General features: G+C 31.7%; 3 protein-coding genes across 3 annotated transcripts in view; all 3 read right to left on the bottom strand.

Annotated features, from left to right (window-relative positions):
* Positions 1 to 874, bottom strand: part of LOC105461484 (IQ and ubiquitin-like domain-containing protein) — a 2811-nt gene extending 1937 nt beyond the window's left edge. The window contains exon 1 of the mRNA XM_011707977.1: positions 516 to 874. Within this exon, the coding sequence (XP_011706279.1) occupies positions 516 to 874 (359 nt within the window). The remainder of the gene's footprint in view (positions 1 to 515) is intronic.
* Positions 875 to 11060: 10186 nt separating this feature from the next.
* LOC105461482 (IQ and ubiquitin-like domain-containing protein) lies at positions 11061 to 15406 on the bottom strand. The gene is made up of 6 exons (XM_011707975.1): positions 15124 to 15406; positions 13689 to 13916; positions 12635 to 13179; positions 11953 to 12141; positions 11441 to 11819; positions 11061 to 11351 (listed from the first exon to the last, which is right to left on the bottom strand). Exons 1-6 carry the CDS (start codon positions 15327 to 15329, stop codon positions 11225 to 11227), a joined length of 1674 nt encoding a protein of 557 aa, XP_011706277.1. The 5' UTR covers positions 15330 to 15406; the 3' UTR covers positions 11061 to 11224.
* An 816-nt stretch (positions 15407 to 16222) lies between these two features.
* On the bottom strand, positions 16223 to 21979 carry LOC105461481 (N-alpha-acetyltransferase 35, NatC auxiliary subunit). Its single transcript, XM_011707974.1, is given in 11 exon segments — positions 16223 to 16390; positions 16474 to 16590; positions 16743 to 16916; positions 17000 to 17389; positions 17588 to 17920; positions 17990 to 18171; positions 18329 to 18521; positions 18698 to 19017; positions 19020 to 19232; positions 21603 to 21664; positions 21850 to 21979. Coding segments are annotated over 11 exon segments (2184 nt in total). The 5' UTR covers positions 21909 to 21979; the 3' UTR covers positions 16223 to 16249.

Here is a 21979-nt window from a genome sequence, read left to right as displayed (position 1 = left end):
TCATTTATTAACAATAATCGCAATAAATCGTAAGTCGCAGTAACATCGTGTTTATCATCTTAAAAATGGAGCTTTATAAACAGTATTTTCAATCTCATGTTGCATTATTAGTGAAGCAAACGCTATTAGAGCTGAAATGGGAAGTCTTACCGTACCCTGCGTATTCTCCAGACATTGCTCCATCTGATTATCACGTGTTTCAAATCAATGCAACATGCTCTAGAGAGTCTAGAGTCTAAAGGATACGCACTTTCATAATTTCGAAGAAATGCGAAAATTTGAGACAATTGGATCAAATCCAAAGAAGAATCTTTTTATCGTCGCGGATTCTATCTCTTACCAGAAAAAGTTAGAGGACGAAGGGAAATATTTTTATAAAGATCATTAAGATATTCGTATAATAAATCAGTTTTTGAGAAAATAATCCTCAAAACTAAATCACACTGCTATTATAATATATCAAATTAGCACACATACGTGCATTATAAATTATTCGTAGTAAAATCCACAATTACCTATAACATCTCTGTATTTTAACAACGCAGTCAAGAATTCTGCTATTATCCTGATAGGTTAACGGTTTGACCTCTTCGATCGATGCCGGCGTCCGGAAGGAAGAAATTCCAGGTACTACAATTCTGTCGCGTGCATCGGGCAAAAACAGCGTTGCCTCCACCTGCACCGCCTGGTCGTGGACGACGTCAGTGACCGTGTCCACGGCCGTAATGGTCTGCGTGATCCTACTTTTCGTCCCGCCGCCGCGTGTCTGCGTGCAGGCATTATGATAGATCAAGCCGGTAACGGTATTCCTCCACCCACCAAGAAACGGCTTTGTTCTTGAGCTATAATCTTGTATTCTTGCAACGATCGCCATGGAGTATCAGCGCGCCGCGACTATCCCATAGGATTTAACTGTCTATGTCTACAAAAAAAAAGTTTCGATCAAGAAAGTCGGGAGACATAATGTCGCATAATATCAGCTGGATTACATAATCCTCCTTCCTCAAAAATGTAGAATATAGAAATATTAGGTACAAAAATTCTTACGTATAACGAAATGTTATTATTATAATTTCCAATCGTGATGTACAATTTGAAAATAATACAGTTCTCACAGAGAATTATGCTTTAATTTCTTGATAACAATCCTCAGCTTTTAAACTATAATATTATATTACAATAATATTTCGATATTATACAGTGAAATATATGAAAGTAAAAATTTTAATAATGTTTTATAAAATTGTAAAATCAGGGATGACATTATAAAAACGTTATAAGTTCGAGATGTGTAAATTGCACATTTTTTAAATTATATTAATATAAAAACTAAATATTATAATATTCAATGCATTTACAATACATATTGTAAAATTGCGAATAAATTTCTTATTTTTATTAATTTTTATTGTTAAAGTTGTTTCTTAGATTTGAGTAAAATAATATAATAAAAGTTAACTTTTTAGTTGCAAAAATAAACAGAAATTATTTCAAGTAGATTTATTTCATTGAAAATTATCTAAACAGCTTTGTAGTCTCAATAAATTTACTTCTTATCTTTTGCGAAACATTGATGGAAAGTGTTGAGCGCTTTGTAGTCTCGATAAATTTATTTCTTATCTTTTGCAAAACATTGATAGAAAAGATATCTACCAGATGAGAAAATAAATTATTCGTTAAAAATAATATAATCCTTCTTATAGAAAAGGTTGCTTATCAGATATATTTTAAATTATTTAGTAATGCCTAAAATGCTTATTTACAGCATTTTAAAAATGTCTTTTTTATTACTGTTTCTCATTACTGTTTTTTATTACTGTTTTATTATTGTTATGTCTACAGAACTAATCAATCACAGAAAAGACATGCGTTAGAAAAAAAGGAATTCCTTTAAGAATTAAGAAAAGTAATTTTCGTAATGTCAGTTACTTTTCTTCCTGGAAGACATTGCGAATACAATTCAATTTATTCAATCTAGATATTTCATATTTTCAAACTCAACATATTATTTTTCTAAGAAAAAAATAATGAAGTTTTTGATTCGTTTATAAAAAGATTAACTTTTTTTCGTAACGATCGATTTAATTAAATTGTTCACGAGGGAAAGGACAATATGGATACTTTGCGTCAGCTATTTTACGATACTCTTTTTCTTCTTTTAAGATGACTGAAACTGCTTGCGATCCTTTATCTTCAGCATTGTGACGCGATGGTGGTCCATCCCGTGGGACTTAAACGCCTACGTTCATAGACGAGTAAAAACTCACCAGGTCCAGAGTCCAGAGTCAAGAAAGTGGAAGGATAACTGCCGTAGCGACCTGCCACCGGAATAACGGTAATACTCGACAGTAAAGGAAATTACTATTCTTTCGGTTTAAAGAATCTCTGACAGCAAGCTGTAGTGGAAACTGCGCTAGGTAACACTTTGCACTTTTGCATGAACTTTGTGGGGTTGCAAAAGATGCCGAGCAGAGATTAGTAAGATAAATATAAAAAATCGGAATGGAAATTTTGAAGCAAATATATATATGAAAATAATTTTATTTTGATCATATTTTAAATATGTAATCAATATGTATTTTAAATATATAATCAAAATCGAGTATAATCAAAATAATTCTAAGATTATAATATATATAAAGTTATTAAAACATATATCTCATAAAAAAGTAATATTATAATTTCTATGTACTTAGTTATAGTATTTTATATAATATAAATATTATATAAGTAGTATATACATATATATTATATTATATATTATACACCTAATAGTAGTATATATATTATATTTTATATTTCTATGTTAATATTGTAGCCGAAAATTACATATAACAATATAATAAATAATGTTACATATTTAAATAGAGATTTTTAATTTAAAAAAAATATTTAACAATTAAGGAATGTTACTTAAACTTTATTTTACAATATATTGTTCCATATACCGTTTCTTTCTTAAAATATTCATCTGAATTTGCAATATCCAGATCGTCAAGAGTCGTTTACATTCACATTGTCTGATATCGAACTCCACTTTGCGACGATATACTCACGTCGTCCTTGGGAAGCATTTCTCTCTAAAATATTTGTTTTATATATTTATACGATACGATATGCGAGAGAAATATTTTCCGCAAAACTGTATAAGTAAAATGATATGATGTATATTTTATGATTAAAGAGACTATCGAAGCTGTCTGTCTGAACCTCGCGTATCGCATATTATTACTATTTAATGCAACGTGTATGCCTTTTTTTGAATCCAGTCTCTTCGCTTCGAAGCATTATTTTACAAATATACATGAATTCATCGCTCTTTGGTTTTGCAGATCGTTCGCTTCTTAAATATCTGGATTTCTCGCATTCCGTACGTAGCATCTTAACTCCTCGAATCTTTTTTTCTCTCGTTCAAACTCTCGGACTCAAATATCTCTCTTTTATAATACCTACAGTTTTGTAAGTGAATTTAATCCATTTAAAACTAAATGTTTATTTGACGGTAAATTTGAATTTGTCTACGACTTAAGTTGCAAATTGTTGCAACATAACTCCGGGTTACTTCATGACACCAAAAAATGTCTATTGCTCTTTGATCTTTCGGAATGTCTGACGTGACACGGGAAAGAACACGAAGTAATGCGAAGATCTCAGAGAGCGCGAGCGTAAGGATCTTATTTAGATGCCTTCCCTCTTTCACCGTGGCAAAACAAGAAAACACTTTCAGAGACCACGACGAGATGGCTGAGTAGTCAAAGGGAGGAAAGGTGCTCGGGTTCAGGAAGAGAGTGACTTTCGTCGAACAATGCTCTCGGCGAACAGCTGGGGCGACAATATGCGGGCAATAATTATGAAAGATGTTTATTTCGCACAAAGAGGGATGAAAGAGAATGGAAAGGAAAGTCGACACTCGCGCGCGCGCGTCACCCCGCGAGCTTCGTGTAGAGCGGAAATCACACCTGGATATACTTTCTCGACCATGTGTCGCGACACGAGACACGCGAGGCGCACTTTTCTATGTATTATAAATTACGCGCGAGATGCCGGAAAACAGAAGGACGCGAGGTGGTGTTGCTAAGAGACGGCACGGCGCGAGCACGGCAAAACTTTTCGCGAGATCGTCACTCGCGCATGGGGCGGAGAAGGGCCGCGTTATATTTATGCAAAGCAAAGGATATCGGGGGAAGGAGGGAGCCGGGGGAGAATTTTAAGTTAGATATAAATGGACGCGAAAGTTTGTCGTCGCGACAAACCTTTCTCCCCGCCTCGTCGACGGAAGTTATGCGCTTCCTCGCAGCGAACATAATTCGCTGGTAAACTCCGCGACAAATATGGATAAAACGAGAGAGATTAATGATCACTATGAACGAAGGAGCTTGAACCATTGTCGGGCGAGTGATATAAATTACTTAAGAATCGCGTGTCTACGTTTTTGTTAAAATATTCAACATTCTTGTAAGCTAGGCTTTTATTATGGCCTTCTTTTACTATGAGCGCGGTATAATCTTCTTTCCTAAGGAGAGGATATATTATATAGAGTGTGCAGATAACTTCAATAAATATATCAACTGGCTACATAGCGATCACTAACTCTCTTTAAATAAAAATTGCGTTTTAACTTACTTGAATCCATTTTTGTTTTATTTGCAACATCCATTTAAAAAATTAAGAGTAAAATATTTTATATCGGTACTATAAATATTTAAATATTTATAAGATTATGTGGCTTATAAGATGATAGATGATATTGATCATATAGGAGACACTTGATCTGTTGGGAAACTTGATCCCTACCCATTATTTCAATATTGAAAAGGTTTAATTTTTTTATGTTGCTAGCAGTATTTATTCTTAACAATAAAAAATGTCAGAAAAGATTACACCGTTCATAGTAAAAAAAAAGACTATAATAAAATATTATTTTGAGCGCCAATAACAGAGGGTGTTTTATCTATCAAAGTACCAAATTTCTTTTTCTTTTTTAAATGTTTAATTGTTTTTAAAATTGTTAAGTTTCATAATATTATATTGAAATTTTATAATTAATTAAAAAAATTGATTGCTTTAATACAATATAATTAAAGTTAAAATAAAAGTTAGCAAAAATCTGTTTGTTTACAAAAAATAAAAATAAAAATTTAGAAAAATTGTCTAGTTCCAACAATAGCGGATATTTAGTGGCACATTTTAATTGTAATATAAATTATTTTAAGAATTATTATTTTTTAACTTAATCAATGTGGTTAAATACACTATTGAAATATCTACAGCATAAAAATTCTTTGCTATTTTGAAATATTCAGGAAAATTAAAAGAGAAGAGTGTCCCTAGGCTTCCCTGTTAAGAACAGGAGATGTTATAAAAACATATTACGCAATAAACGTAAATTCTAGAACTTTCATTGGTATAGTACTCTATAAAATGTCTGAATATACAACGCTTCAAGGGAAACGAAAGAAAAGGTTTAGTGAGGTACGAAGGATTTTTGATGGAAAGCTGAATTTTATGAAGTACCACGCCTTCCAGTGTACCCACATTGGTAATCGATGGAACGGAAAATGGTTTCATATTACGAAGGCTAATGCTTCTTTAATAATCTGACCAGCCATTCCCTTTTACACCGGAACTGTTTTACGAGGAAGAAACGGAAAAAAAGTTCAATAACGATTGGAAATCGTTTTGCACGCAACGCGTAATAATATATCAACGTAACTGGGACAGCTTTGTTAGCGCAATGATGAAAGAAGAGAATAAACAAACGAGTCGATCGATTGCGCCTCTCGTGAATGATTTCGCAGCAAGAAACGAGTTTTGATGGAAACACACGCGCGGCGAACAGCGGTAGACCGCAGGGGAAGTAATTAACGCAAACATAAACTCAAATGTAAAGAAAAAGAGCGCTTGTTTTGCGTTTTTATAAGGGCGCAACTCTTAATTGGACGCTCGAGAAGCGTCGAGAGCGTCAATGATGATTGCAGAGAGAGGGTCCGAATATTACGGACAATCGTTACATTCGTTTGGATTTAATTGCCGCACAGCGCGCAATTACTTGCGGCACATAAATATTGATGCACCACCATACTTTCGTCGATACTGCCGCAACGTTCATTATTACAGAGGCTGCAGTGGGCGCGCCAGATTTCCTCCGCTATGAATTTATAACAAATCCTCCAAATACCTCGCGGAATTTGCAAAAGAAAATTTATATCGAGGGACTTACCGAACGGCAAGCACTTCGTCACGGCACAATATCACAAGCACTTCGCAATTTAAGCAAAATCTGAAAATACTTTTCGCATAACAGCTTTATAATTTTAATACGGTTTCTCTACGTGATTTATTAAGACTGCATTATCGCCCGTTATAAGTCGGAAAAATCGCTTTTATCGCGAAGCGATTGCATTTCGCGAAAGATTGAACGATTTGGTCGGATTAAACTGAGTTGGTGCGCAAAGTAGTGCACATCGTCGATCAAATTTTGACACTCCGCGATCCAGTGGGATAAGTAGATCTCGTCGAAGAGTAGCTTTTAATGCGACCTACGTACTACCCCCATGCGCGAGACTCCGCGCAGCGCGGCACCTGAAAGCTCAAACCCTTAAATCCAACGTTGCCAGTAGCAACGTTGCTTGGTCGATCGGTCAAAAGCCTTCTCTTGTCCATTATTTTTCGATTTTGTGTTCCCGGATTCAAAAGCCTTCGCGACGGATATGAATTCAAACTGGTGTGCGGCGGGCATTATGCGCCCCCGGGTAGAGAATTTTCAACGGCATTCATACATCTCCGCGCTTTCAGCGTTCTCTGCAAGATGCATATATAACGCATTCGAGCCAAACATGCGCCTTAAAACCTCAAGTGTATCAAATCGTTCTCGCGAGGTACGCGCGCGCGCGCATTTCTGGCGCTTTCTTAATACATTAATTGTAAGTTAAGTTAAACTAAACTCACTAGTAGAAGTGGTAGATCTGGATACGAAAGTTTATTTCGATAACTGTCGTTTTTCTTCCCTTCTTTTTTTAAATTTCCATTCTAACAAATTACATTGGACATAAATCGGTTCGAATTATTCGCCCACGGGACCAATTAAGGGTAGCGCAACCGATATTTGCAATACAAGTATAAGCCAGATTGTGTTACGGCGATAAAGTGATACGATAGCGAACGACGTGCCAGCTTTGGAACACCGAACAATTTATATCCTGTTACGCAATGGCTTTTATAGTGCAAAACCCGCCGCTATCGCTGCCGGTGTAGAAGTACGTTCCTTACGTAAAAGTTTTCACTATCGCCGGTTGCATCCGAGCAATATCGCCCGATTCTCGGAGCAACGTTGCATATGCGATAGCCGTAACACCTTTCCTGCTATTTCTCCGGGGACTTAAACAATATGTATCGGCAGTTCAGAAAAATTCATACACTTCTTAATAATAAACAAATATACAATAGACGGACATAAATATGTGTATGTGTATATATACATGTATATAAGTAAATGTATATACATATCATATTGACCATATTGAGGTCCATAGCTAACTTTTGGGGAGCATTATTACTAGTCGATTTTTTTTAATCGATTAGTAATACCCTCTAAAAGTTAGCTACAGACCTCAATATGGTCTGGATAAAATTTCATCGAAATCGATTAATACCATATCTCCAGATTGCCGCTCGACTTTGAAATTAGTAAGTTTATGCATTTCTTACAAATTACATTTTTTTTTAAAGCAACTGTGTATTTTCTTTACACCAATCGATTCATCTCATTATTCTGTGCCTAAAAAGATTTGTACTGTATAGATTGTCCGGCAATAGAGGAAAACGTTTTATCCGGAACCGAACAGTGAACCTATTAAAAAATTTTTTTGTGAAAATCAATGTACTGTATGCACAAAATACAAAGATAATTAAAAAAATACTAACTAAAAGATATAATAATGCAACTCACACGTCTTTCGACAAATTGGTAGATATAATAATTTATTATAATTTAAATATTATAATTTAAATCATAATAATTTATAATCTATACGATGCACCAGTTTCCCGTCATGTACAACATACATATATATGTATATACGAGGGCAAGTCAATAAGTTCTTAGAAAATCTGTCAGAGAGCACTCGCAGTGTCATGTCACATTACTTTTTGACAAGCATCTTTCAGCTGATTACTGTAAAATTTTAAGCGGAATTCATCGCGTGATTTCATTTCTGTAGACGATTAAAGCGAACAACTTTGTATTTTTTGCAAAAACGAGTTTCGTGTAGTGATCAAACATCTACATATGAAAGGTTTAACGCCGAAAGAAATCAAATCCGTTAGATAATGTTCATACTACATCTGTACCAACATTTGCGACTGTATACAATTTGGTGAATGAATTTAAACGTGGCCGTACATCCACATGAGATGCACCTCGTTCAGGATGTCCAATTGAGGCTGCTACGCCAGAAATCATCGATAAAATTCACGATATTGTTTTGACTGATCGACGAGTGAAAGTGCGCGAGCTTGTTGAGGCCACAGGCATATGTGATTCAATTTTACACGAACAATTGAGTATGAAAAAGTTATCGGCAAGATGGGTGCCGCGTTTGCTCACTGTGGACCATAAGCGCGATCCCGGCATCGCTGGCCAAATTTAACGAATTCCGCTATGAATTGCTTCCCTATCCAGCATATTCGCCAGATTTAGCTCCCTGCGACTATTTCCTGTTTCCAAACCTGAAGAAATGGTTCGGAGGGAAGAAATTCACTACCAGAGAGCAGCTCATCGCCGAAACAGAGCCTTATTTTGAAGGGTGGACAAATCATATTATTCGAACGGCTTGAAAAAGTTGGAGAATCGTTAGATCAAGTGTATCGAGCTGAAAGGATACTATGTTGAGAAATAAAAATGAATTGATCAAAAAAAATGTGTATTACTAAAATGTGTTTTTCTAAAAACTTATTGACTTGCCCTCGTATATACTGTGTCCGCCAAAAGGTTGGAACCGCCTAAATATTTTCCGTTCGAGATATTTGATTGAAATTTATAGGGTTACAATGGCAAAATGAAATCTATCAACCCACTTCAACCTTCCGAGAAGGGCGGGAGGCGAGAAGGGTTGAAAATCTTCAATGGCATGTGGAGTCGAGTGAGGGCTCATTTGAAAGGACTTTTCGAAACGAGAAGAACGCGAGGTCGAGAACGTTGAGATCTCGATTTTTTTTCGCAGAGTTATGCTCATTTGAACATTGGTGTTTTTTGGCACTAAGGAGGCCCATGGCGAGTACGAGAGGAACATTATATCTATCACTTAATCCGACATGCCATTTAAGATTTTCAACCCCCCTTCCTCCGCCACCTTCGGAAGCGGTTGAAGTGGATGTCTTCAAGGTTAAATGGTAGATTACATTTTGCCATTGTAGCCCTACAAATTTCAATCCAATATCTTGAACTGTTCAGAAATTATTTAGGTGACTCCAAACTTTTGGCGAACATTGTATATAATTATATTGTAACAGGTTTGTTTGCTCGTTTTATTGGTCTTTATTTCCTCAATTTTCTATTTTATTTTAACATAAACTAATATACAATTTTACTTTAATACACACACGTATATATACAGAGTGTCCAAAAAGTCCCACACCTGAATATTATGGAAAATATAAGTTTTACATAAGTGTTTCAGGCAAAAGTTGTATGATTTGATTCGATCTATTTATTGATTTTATTGGTTTGACCTTGGGTGGCGTCGCCAAAGACAGGGTAAGATCACTTTAAATTTTTTTAATGGAACCTCTCATTTTTCATTGCATATTCTTGTAGCTTATCTCGAGAACTTTCCAAAACACTATAATAAAATATTTTTCCATTAATCACTTCTCGAGTTATAATTAGGCTTGAAAGTTACAGTACTACCAGCATTAGCATTATCTAAGATGTCCGAACAATGGCTGAAACCTTTTGAATGTTGTTCAGGATCATGAGCTTGACAACATGTGTCAAGGCCATGATCATTGGAGATTATTTTTCTTATTTCCATTTTTTTTAATTATTTTTATTTTTTGAAAAAAAGAGAAATATCCTCCAATAATCATGACCTTGAAACATGTTGTCAAGCTTATAATTTTGAGCAACATTCAAAAGATTTCAGCCATTGTTCGGACACTTTGGATAATGCTAATGCCGGTGGTACTGTAACTTTTAAGCCTTATAACTCAAGAAGTGATTAATGGAAAAATATTTTATTATAGTGTTTTGGAAAGCTCTCGAGATAAGCTACAAGAACATGCAATGAAAAATAGGGAGGTTCCATTAAAAAAATTTAAAGTAATTTTACCCTGTCTTTGGCAACGCCACCCAAGGTCAAAACAATAAGATCAATAAATAGATCTTTTCAAACCCTACAACTTTTGTCTGAAACACTTTTATGTAAAACTTATATTTTCCATGATATTCAGGTGTTCCGGGACTTTTTGGAAACTCTGTATATATTTTATATATACATATATATATTTATATTTATATTTACAAGTATGTATAATATTTAAGTGTGAATAGCAACACTTATAAAACGCAACACAAATTAAAAGTAAATCTTGATCAAATAAATTACTTTTTTGATGCAAACAAATTTTTGTAAGGCTCAATATTATTTTTCTTTTATAATTTCGCACAAAATTATTCTACAATCTTGCATTTCTTGTTACTAATATATTTTTCTTGTTCCAATATATGTGATTAAAATCTCTATGATAAATTTGAAAACGTTTCTAACAATGCTTATTATTGAACATGAAATTAATAAACAAATTGACATCAAATTGGCATCAAAAGAGTTTTATTATTAAATGTTATTAAATGTTTTAAAGTATTGAATGACTCCAATCAATTTTCAAATTGACTGTAACATATCCTTTAAAAATATATCAAATTATTAATAACTTTTGCTTAATTTACTTTGCTTTATTTTGCTTTTTCTCGCGTTATGTATACGTATATAAATCACACATTTTATTTAGATAATATTTGGATGAACAAAATACTATGAAGACCGATGACGAAATAAAACTTCTGTATAATAAAAGTTTATTAAATCTCTGACCAATCGTTATATCAATATATAATTCGTAATAGCAATAATTCGCTACATTAAAATTGAATTGATTGATAAATGTGTTACGAAGAGATTTAATTGGAGTTTATTCATCAAATGTAGTATGATATAATTTCTTCTCATGGTTTATATTTTTTAGATGGATCGTAATTTTCTACGGTTACCGGTGGTTTGTACTTTATCCCATTTTCAATCTTTGAGAAACGACAAGATTCTCGGAAATCTTTTTCAAAAATAATCAGCTGTCTGAAAATATCCAAATATTCCGAAATTTTAATATGTTTTGATACAAATTTGATAGAAAGCGTGAAAATCGAGACGAATATGTTGTATACTTGAAATAATTCTTTGCAATCTGATGTCGCAAATTAATCTGGCTGATCAAATGCTTCGAATATATCGTATCAAGATCATCAATGTAATAATGTATGTCGGCTTCGTCCTTCGTAAGAAGAATGCAATTCCAAGGCGCCCATTCGACGTCTCTTTGATATCTGACCATTCTCAGATTAAAAAGATCTGTAGTCTTGCTGACTGCCGATTGTCCTTGCCAAATGTGATTAACTAAGTGATAAATATCTTGCTCTTGCATCATAAACGCCAAAGCGAAAGTGCTGCCTCGACGTTTCTCCTCAGCACGCACGGAATTCAATATATACATGTAAGGATCGTAATCCACATGGGCGATATTACGTCGACTTAGAGAACTGCAACCTTAAGAAAACGTTTAATTAATTAATTAAAAGTTTTACATTTATATGTAAAAAGAAATTAGAATTGAAAAGTAAAAATATTATCAGTAAAGAGTTTTATTTATGTATCTATTATAAATATTACGTTCACTCACTGCTGCAAATTGATAATTTCTTCATTCTAGTATGTGGTAAAAATCTACGGATGGGGAGAAGCTTTAAACAATTTTGACAAAGTTTCGTTTCTGTTTCTAAAGGTTCTCGCAATTCATTATCCTTAGACTCCGTAGTGACGCATTCACAACCGCAAATACCATCTATTCTTACAAAATTCAAGTAAGTATCTATGGAAGAATATATATATTTATAATATTATTACTAAAAAAAATGAGCTGTTAGTGCTACAAAATATTAAATATATACGTTGCAAGATAATGAAAATTTAAAAAATCCGAAGAATTCTAAATGACTTAAAGTTCTGTTTTTTTCTCTCTATAATTAAACTTTGTATCAAATAAAATTTTTAAAGATATTAGTACTATTCTTCTTATATCTTATTTTAAGTTATATATTTGTCATAGATAAAATTTAAAAATATATGACCATCAGCATTGGCATCACTTTGTAATAATAATAATAATAATAATAAAGTCCTTAAATATATAAATCGTTATAATTAATCATTATTATAAATCATTGGCATTAACATATTGGTAATAATTAATAAATGCTATCAATTGTTATTCAAAATAATTAATAGCATCAATTATCTTCTCAATTATCGCTGTTTCATTATTAGTTATTAATAATATTATCACATAATATGAATAATCTTACGCGTTATCCTTTCGTTTAAATAATCGAGCGATAAACCCTCAATCTTTCGATTTAACAACGCAACCTCTTGATCCAACAAAGACAACAAATCGAATGCCTCTACACAATTGTGCACTTCAACTGACTTTTTCAGTGTTGTCAATAATTTCATTCGTTTCTCTGAACTAACGTCACGATTGTTCAATGCGTCATAAATTTTTTTGAATTCCTGAGCCTTTTGATTTTTTATAGTGACCATCTCCACAAGTTTGCCCTTGTAACCGCTCCATCGTATAGGCTTGCAATTCACTGTTAAAAATCTGAGAACCTTTTGCTTTCGATACGATCTCTGGATCGCTTGCTTATGTATATCGATGTTATTGAACATTTTCACCGTCTTCTCTAAAATCCTGTAATTCTCAGCACGCTGACCTGCTTTGAACAGTCGCGACTTTATGTCCTTCAAACGATCGATTCTCCATCTTTCAATCAGACTGTAAAGCATGTCAAAGTCCGCTCTCGATCGCGGATATATTTGGCGAAGAATATTCTGTTTATGTCGCAATCTGCAAAAAAGGATATATAACGTGTAAGTTTATGACGCGAAAATAAGATGCGATGTAAACTACACGAACATCTTCAAAAGTGCGGTGGATAAAACATATTCTGCGAAAAAGAATATGAAAAAAATTATACTTTGATCATATTCTTGAAACTGCAAAGGATTTTTCTTATAACGTCCCGTCTCCATTTTCTAAAATATCCTTGAAATAATATTCTAATTAACATGTATTTTTTCACCAACATAAAATAGATTTTTTTTAGCAAAAATTTATTTTTTGTGTAATGTCAAATAAACTATTGCTTTAACATTTTGATTTAAAATTTTGCCGTACTGATATTAAAAATTATTTTGATTTCTAAATTTCTGTATTGTTTAATGATTTTCCCTACTTTTTGTTATTTTGAAAGTTTAATTTACAAAAAAAAAATTAGTCCACTCCATTCATGTTCAAATATATTTTTATTTTTATCTTAAACCGCCGAAGCTGCCAATATCAGCTAAATTAAGTACTTGTTTGCAATGGCTTTCTCCTCTTCATATCCTTTACATTTCTCAAGCATATCGCGATAAACTTTCGCGCATTCCTTGATATATTTCCTCCATCGATATGCCCGGTAATTTCTTTGAATTATACGTGCCTTTTGATTTACATCAAGTCGTAACTGCATGTCAATGTAGCTTTCATAAGACTTTACAGTCATGTATTTATCCATTTCGTTAGGTACATAATAGTCATCTCTGAATTGATAGGACAAAATCAATTCAAATCATTTATAATTGTTATATTATTTTCATATAAATATAATTTTTTCCAGAAGTTTAAAACTATTTCTTGACTTTTAAATGTTAGAAATTTATAATATACATAACAAAAAAAGAATTGCGCCAATCGAATCAATAGAGCCCGCAAAATTTAAAAATTTCCGGTATTTTTTGAACACACCTCGCATGTATAATTAAGTTTTCAATTTAATTTACTTATCTCTTGCGAAATTGTTATATAGTTTAGTTATAAATTAATAATACAGCTCTCTAATGTACAAAATTTAAAATTAAAAAGTAATAGGAAGTTGTGATATAATTGTATAATTAATTTTCAAAGAAAAATGGAATTTTATTTTTGCGTTAATAAAGAAATTCCTTGAATAAGTATCAAAATTTTCAATATTTTGTCTCATTTACTTACAAGGAAACCTCGCGAAGTATTAAATTCTGATTCTAATAAAACTTGGTACTGAAACTTTAAGGTCACATAAATAGATGAATTTAGAAATTATCAGTTGGGCTAAAAAACGGTTTAAAGGAATGAAACCCCTTATATATAAATTAATTTTTCTTTTTTTCGTTATATCTCGAAAACTATTCAAGATATGAAAAAATGTTTTATACAAAAGTTTTACAGTAAAATTATCTCTATTCATTTACGTTAATAATATTTTTTTAGAATAATTATATTTAAAAAATTTTTAAAAAATTTTTGAAAATAATTATTTTTGAAAAATTCTATTAATGTAAATAAATAGAGATAATTTTACTGTAAAACTTTTGTATAAAACATTTTTTGATATCTTGAGTAGTTTTCAAGATATAATGAAAAAAAAATTAATTTATAAATAAGGGGTGGTGTGATCCCTTTAAACCGTTTTTTAGCCCCAACTGATAATTTCTAAATTCATCTATTTATGTGACCTCAAAGTGTACCAAGTTTCATTAGAATCAGAATTTGACACTTCGCGAGGTTCCCTTGTTAGTAACCATGCAACACAATATTAATTTGTAACTAATTATATATTGTTACAAATATAATAGGATAAGAGAACATAATTTTATAATTATTTAATACATTATCTCCATAATTATACAATTATATGCATAATTAAGCAATATATAGAGAGAGATTGAAAAGATTGGACGTTAAATAAAAATTTATTTAAATATTTAGTACCGCCACATTTGCGTCGCCCGGTCACGCAGCGATTGTGTTGCTCCGTCATTCGTTCGCACACATTGTACCGCTCTACTGCATGTATTTTTCCGTGGACCTCGCTTTGGCAAAGGTCCTGTTTGGGAAGTCGCATTTACATATTCTACCCCGGTAATTTTATGTCGCCACCCACCTAGATAAGACTTGAAAATTCTTTGCTTTTTCATTTCAACTGACAAAATTATCTTAAAGAGTAATGGTTATTAAATCGCTTTTTCTTTTATTTATATCGATAACAAATTTTGCAAACACACTGGGTGTCATAAACGTCCTGACTTTTTCTAAATAAACTTTTTTTTTTAAATTGCAATTCTAATCATGTATACATTATTTATTGAACTTTAAGCATGTTTCCCATTTTATTAATATACTCTAATATATAAGAAAATACCTATAATATAATACATTGTAATTAATAACATTGTTAATATATATGAAAACAGAAAAATAAATAATTGTACATTCTTTTTCTACAGCTTTTTATTGATTTTGTTTAAAAAAAGCATTTAAATGAAACTATTTAATTACAATATGTCAGCAAATAAAAGTAAATTGATATTTTTTATATTAATTTTTAAACAAAAAAATAGCGTAGAAACATTTTCAAAAATGGATTTGAAATAATGTAATATTTATCAAAATAAAATTTCAAGGTATTAATAATACATCATTAAAATGGTATGCGAGAAAACCGTACAATATCTATAATAAAATCATATACGAGATTTGTATCATTTTCTATATTGCAGAACGTATTTACAATTCACATTGATTTGTAATTCTTAAGACTAATACATTTATTCATAATATTCGTCATAATATAGTTTTTTTAAGTTTAATGTACGATTTCACACAAAACAAAAAACTTATGTATAAATATTATTTCCTTCCAAGATTACACAAAAAATTCTCAAATGCATTTAAGATTTACAGTTATGTTCAAACAATGGAAGGAAATGCACGAGGAACAGAGATCATTTAAAAATATCGAAAATGAGAAAGATACTTTTCCGTAATTTTAGTAAAATTAAAATAAATAGCATGCATGTCCTTTCTATTGTGTTATAAAAAAATTAACATATGTGATTTAAGTTATTTTAATAAGAGGAAAATGCCGATGACAAGAAAAATCAAAGACCGGTGGTTCCTTCGAGTCCTTTTTGTGTCCGTCAGCTAATAGCTTCAGCACCACAAAATTCGTTTTTGCTACTTTCAATAAATTGTTTATCTGCAAAACAATAATTAAATGGTAAAAATAATATCCTAAAATAGTTTTATATAGTTATAAACTAAATGTTTTTATAAGCTTACTTCATTTTCTATTAAACTATTTGATGGATAAAGCAATAATGCACGTTCCAACATATTTCTAGCCTGATGAAAATGTCGACAGCCGGCAACATATTGCATTTCACTGGTAACTTTCTCCTACAAGAATAAAAGTTATATGAATTATATGATTTACAATTTTAATTTAGCCAGAACATTAAGAACAATGTTTACAATTTCTAATTGTTATCTAATTATTATAATTGTATTATAATTCAATAGATATAAAATTGATTAAGCATTGAACTTACATTTCTTTTATGCATTTGAGCATTTGTCATGTCTAGAAATTCTTGATAATGAACAGGCGGTGGCGTTAATAAAGACGAAAACGGTAATAATCGATGCTCATATCTCACTCGCTCGGAATCAAACTGTATTTCTGGAAGTGGTATTTTTTCATCCATGCGAAAACCAACCAGAGCCTAAAAATTTTACGACTTTTATTATGCACCAAAAGCTATATACTTATCTGTAAATTATTCTTTAAAAAAGGTATATAATTTACTTTATAATATCCGCCACATATATTTTGCAAAGCCTGATACATTAATATCTCCAAATTATATGGTCTTGGTGTCGATTTTTTCTTTTTATTCTTAGAGCTCTTTTTGCTTCTACCCTTATGAGTATCATTGTGTACGTCCTGCTCCATTAAGAACGTATCAGCTCGCGTAATCGCAGATACGAGCCAGCCATACAGAAATTCATATAGATACCAAAAAATATAGTGGTACTCGTGCACCGAATATAACTCGAGTTCGAAACCACTTAATAGATACATGACCATCACACGCAGTGTGTGATATAAAATCCAGGTACCAAAGCAGGCCAAGTGAGGCCTTGGCGTATCACTTTTCAAAGATAGAGTGTGCAAATAGCCATCAACTCTCTCCGCCTAAAATAAAATATGTATTTCAATTTTAAACTTTTTACATTAAAACAGATGCTTTGTTTAAAATGAATTTAATGCCCTCTGTAGTCACAAAAAACTTTTTTAGATAGAATTAATAAAGGTAAGTAGATGCAGGTAATAGATGTTACGAGAAAAAGAAGTGTAGAATGTAATTTAAAAAATTCTACAAAAGATTCTTACTTCATCTTGCAATGTCGCAAAATCTTCCAACAAATGTGCCAGCTTATCTCTTTGTCTTGCCCTATTATGTCCACTAAGCTGCAACAGGTTTCCGAATAAGCTAACACAATGCGACAGAAAGCTATCGACGTACTCCTTAGCCTGGTGATTCTGCAGCAACGTACTTTTTGGCAGCAACACAGGTGGGGCAATGAAATTTCGCGCCGCATCTCTCAGTACATCGGCGAAATTATGTATACCGAATACACGATTAGTGGCAGGCAAGTAAACTATTTGTAGCATAGATCTGGATAATATGCATGGACTTTGACGGGAGAATTCTAAGAAAAAATCCTAAAAAGAAATTGATTTATTTTGTATATAAATCTATTAATAACAAAATGCTAATACATCGCTAATTACCAAGGCCGCGTGAAATCCGATATGATTTGTGATCTTGGTAACCATTTTGAATCTGTTTATTAATTCAACTAAATATTCTAAGGCATCTGTTCTTGGCTTAATTTTGGTATATCGAGGGAACGTAGGTGGTAATAATCTCTGATTCACCATCGGATCAAACCCCATAATGTTTGGATGATTAGCTATAATTGAAAATCACAGGTCTCTTACATAAATAAACATTGGTTTTGATATAAGAAAACATTAATATTAGATATTGATTTTTTTATAAAAAATAGTTCCAAATTCATGAAAAGAATTTATAACGAAGGAAAAATATACATTATTGATTATACTTACAAACTTCATCAGCCTTTTCTCCGCGAGCTACTGTTGAAATCATAATATTAAGCATATCGGAACAATTCGATAATAATCTCTGGCAATCACTTAAATTCTGCTGCAACTGCTGCTTCCGACCCATCAATGTTAGCACTTGATAGAACATTTTGGTAAATCGGATCCTCGCATAAAGTGCTACTCCATCATTATACTGCAAGTAAATATTAGTAACAAATAAATTTTAATAAATATAACACAATAATATTGTATATAGCATAGATATAAAATTATAAAAATAGTAAAATTACAAAATAAGATATAATAAAGTTAAGATTCAAGCCACGATCTAGATAAAAGAAGGAAAATTAAAGTTACAAAAAAATTTACCTCTTTCTCAGATTCGACATCAACGAGTTTTATCCGACTTTTACGATGAAGTTCCTCTTCAACTTCCCGCAACATCGATATTGTTTTTTGTTCCGTAATATCTTGCTGTAATCTATAGCCATAGGTAACGCTCTGAAAATCCTCCTCTTCGAATACCAAAGCCTTATTAATGCAGTCCTTGATTATCTCTATTATCTTATACACTGCATAACAAAAGGTCTTCAAAGGCTTATCTAGTATTTGCGCAGGCTGATGCAAATACAAGTTCGTGAAAACGGTTTGCGCAAGACTGTGTCCTTCTAACCAAGATACTATACACCGTACGTGGAATCAATTATTCCGATAATTTCGGCGGGTGTAAAATTGTCCAATTTGATTGCGCCTGAATCGACCGCCTGGGTAAAGGTGCAAGGCTTGTTGTTCCCCCGATTGCATAACATGCCAGCATCCATTTTTGGATCCATCATCTCAATGGCAGACATGGCCTCAAATAACCCAAATAGCTCATCATGCAACAATTCTCCCAGTTCCAACTCTGAATGCAGAATACAGAAAAGTATACTGGCATTTCAAAAATGATAAAATATTGTCAAATATTGTTATACATAATGTCATTTTTAGATTAAAAAAGTTCATAACAATTCAATATTTAAAATCTCTTGTATAGTATAATTATATTCTATAGTATATATTCTGTACAATAGTAATATGCAAATTTTTATGCTCATGATTCCTTTCTTTAAGTATAAATTTGACGCAATTCATTAATTTTTATCATTCACATAAATAAAGAATAATATAAGAATAATTATAATTTTAAAAATTAATCATTTCATATGTATACACATATATTATATATATATATATATATATATAACATATATAAAATTAATTAACTTGTTTTAACATATGTAATATTTATTACATAAAAAATTGTACAAATACACTATTAAAAGCGAAAAATATTTCGCAGTCCTCAATAACTTTTACGCGACCCTCAAACAATCACAATTGTTTGAACACCATTGATCTATAATATTCTATAATAATTATAATTTGAATAAGACCGCCTATGTGAATAACGTAACTAACTTCGAGAGCGCCTTTTCGCGGTCACGGCTGGATCTTAGATGCCTAATAAATCCTATATGAATTTTTCTGAAATCCATGTACAGCCAATAAACTGCGCGCCGATTAAATGTTTGAACTTGAAACGCAATTATTAGCTGATGCTGGAATAGAAATATCATATTAATTTTCCTAATCAATCAATGCTTATAAGCATCTTAAAATACTGAATAGAACTTAATGCGAAAAATATATTTAATAATATTATTATATCCTGGCTGAGGTAATATTTTCGTAATAAGTTCTTTTCAGTATTTTAAGACGCTTATAAGCATCGAGTGATTAGGAATATCAATATATTTTTATTCCAGCCTCAGCTAATAATTGCGTTTCAAGTCTGAACGTTTAATCGGCAGTTTAACTGCTGTACATGGATTTCAGAAAAATTCATACAGAATTTATTAAGCACCTAAGATCCAGCCGTGACCGTGAAAAAGTGCTCTTGAAGTTAGTAATAATATTCTAAATATTCTAAAATATTGTATATATATTAGAATGTATGTATACACATATATTACTATTACATTGTAACTTATACATATATTTCTTAAACTTTACATGCAAAGTATATTTTTTGCTTTTTTGCTTATATTAATGCTATATTTATGTCAAATAAGTTTCAATAAGATAAATCAGAAAATATAATCAGAGAGGAGAAATATATATAAAGTAAATCCTTACTGTGTAATATTTATTATAATTTGTGATCAGATTTAACATACTTGTTAAATTTCATTAAAATAAAGAAACGCATATAAAAAATACAAATTTAATTTAAGATTAAATATTAATATAATTAAAGCAATTTAATAATATTGATATATTAAGAAATATATACATACATACATACATACATACATACATACATACATACATACATACATACATACATACATACATACATACATACATACATACATACACACATCATATATAGGCTTATTTTTGTTTATTATTGGGTATTCACATTAAATGTGTATTCATATATCGATTAAATTTTACTTTATATATATATATATTTAATGTGATATACAATTAATGTGAATACCCAATAATAAACAAAAATAAGCCTATTTAATTCAAAGGTCTTAGTATTTAATAATATATTTTCATGATTTATATACACTTTCCAATTCATGTAAATTGTACGTCAATTTATCAGTTTCGAAATAAAGTCTTAAACTGAAATTGGAATCATAAACTAAACTAACAAATAATTTAATAATATTGATGTTTATGAGCATCTTAAAACAAGCAAATAATTTATACTACAAAAAATAAAAACTATACCTATATATATACATATATTTATTGTACTTGAAATATGCTTTCTTTTCAAACCAAGTTTTTTTTATTTTTCTCATTCTATGTAAACATAGAAAAATAAGGGAAAAAAAATTAAAAATTGATTTAATAACAAGATAGAAAAAGTAAAATTTAAGCATTACATTCACAACTTCATAAATTAGTCATAACTTGGTACATGTCGAATCATAAACCTGGGAAATATCGAAGTTCAAATAGATCAGCTAAGATCTGTTCCTGCTTTTTATTAATCTTTTTCCTACTTTTCTTTCCGTGGCTTATTTGTATTTTCTTTTTCATCTTATTTTAAACATGAAAAACTTAAAGCGACACGGCCAAAGACGAACAAATCCGAAAATAAACATTCACAGCACAAGGCCGTAGTGAAACTCGGAACAAGGGAAAGAGTGCGGGACAGGGAAAATGACAGTTTGGTTCGGGACAAAGTAACAATCGATTAGAAGTCAAGTACCTGTGATTGCCTCGAAGAACTCTTGAGTGATATCCACCCAGTTATGCGTGACCTGGTCGAATCTACAAGACAAAAGCAAGACAACGCAGTTAAAAAATACCGCCCTACGGTGTGCAAACGAACGGCGCGATTAGGTTAAACTGCCATCGACAGCCGCGACGGTGACACGATGGATCGCCGCGACCATCGTTCGCCGGTGATTTGCGAACAAAGCTCACTGTCGCAGTTCGTCCGCTTTGAAACTTACGACAAATCTTTATCCTCGTTCATATCTATCGAATTCTGATCCTCCACCATGGTCACCATTAGTGGCAGAACTATTCGTTCTGCCACCTTGTCACAGGGGCACCACTCCACTCCCAACAACTGCCGCGCCA

This window comes from Wasmannia auropunctata, unplaced genomic scaffold (genome assembly GCF_000956235.1).
Source record: "Wasmannia auropunctata unplaced genomic scaffold, wasmannia.A_1.0 LD286705.1, whole genome shotgun sequence".
In the NCBI taxonomy this organism is placed as follows: Eukaryota; Metazoa; Arthropoda; class Insecta; order Hymenoptera; family Formicidae; genus Wasmannia; species Wasmannia auropunctata.
Note: the sequence above shows the minus strand (reverse complement) of the source record. Positions and strands in the feature narration are given on the sequence as shown.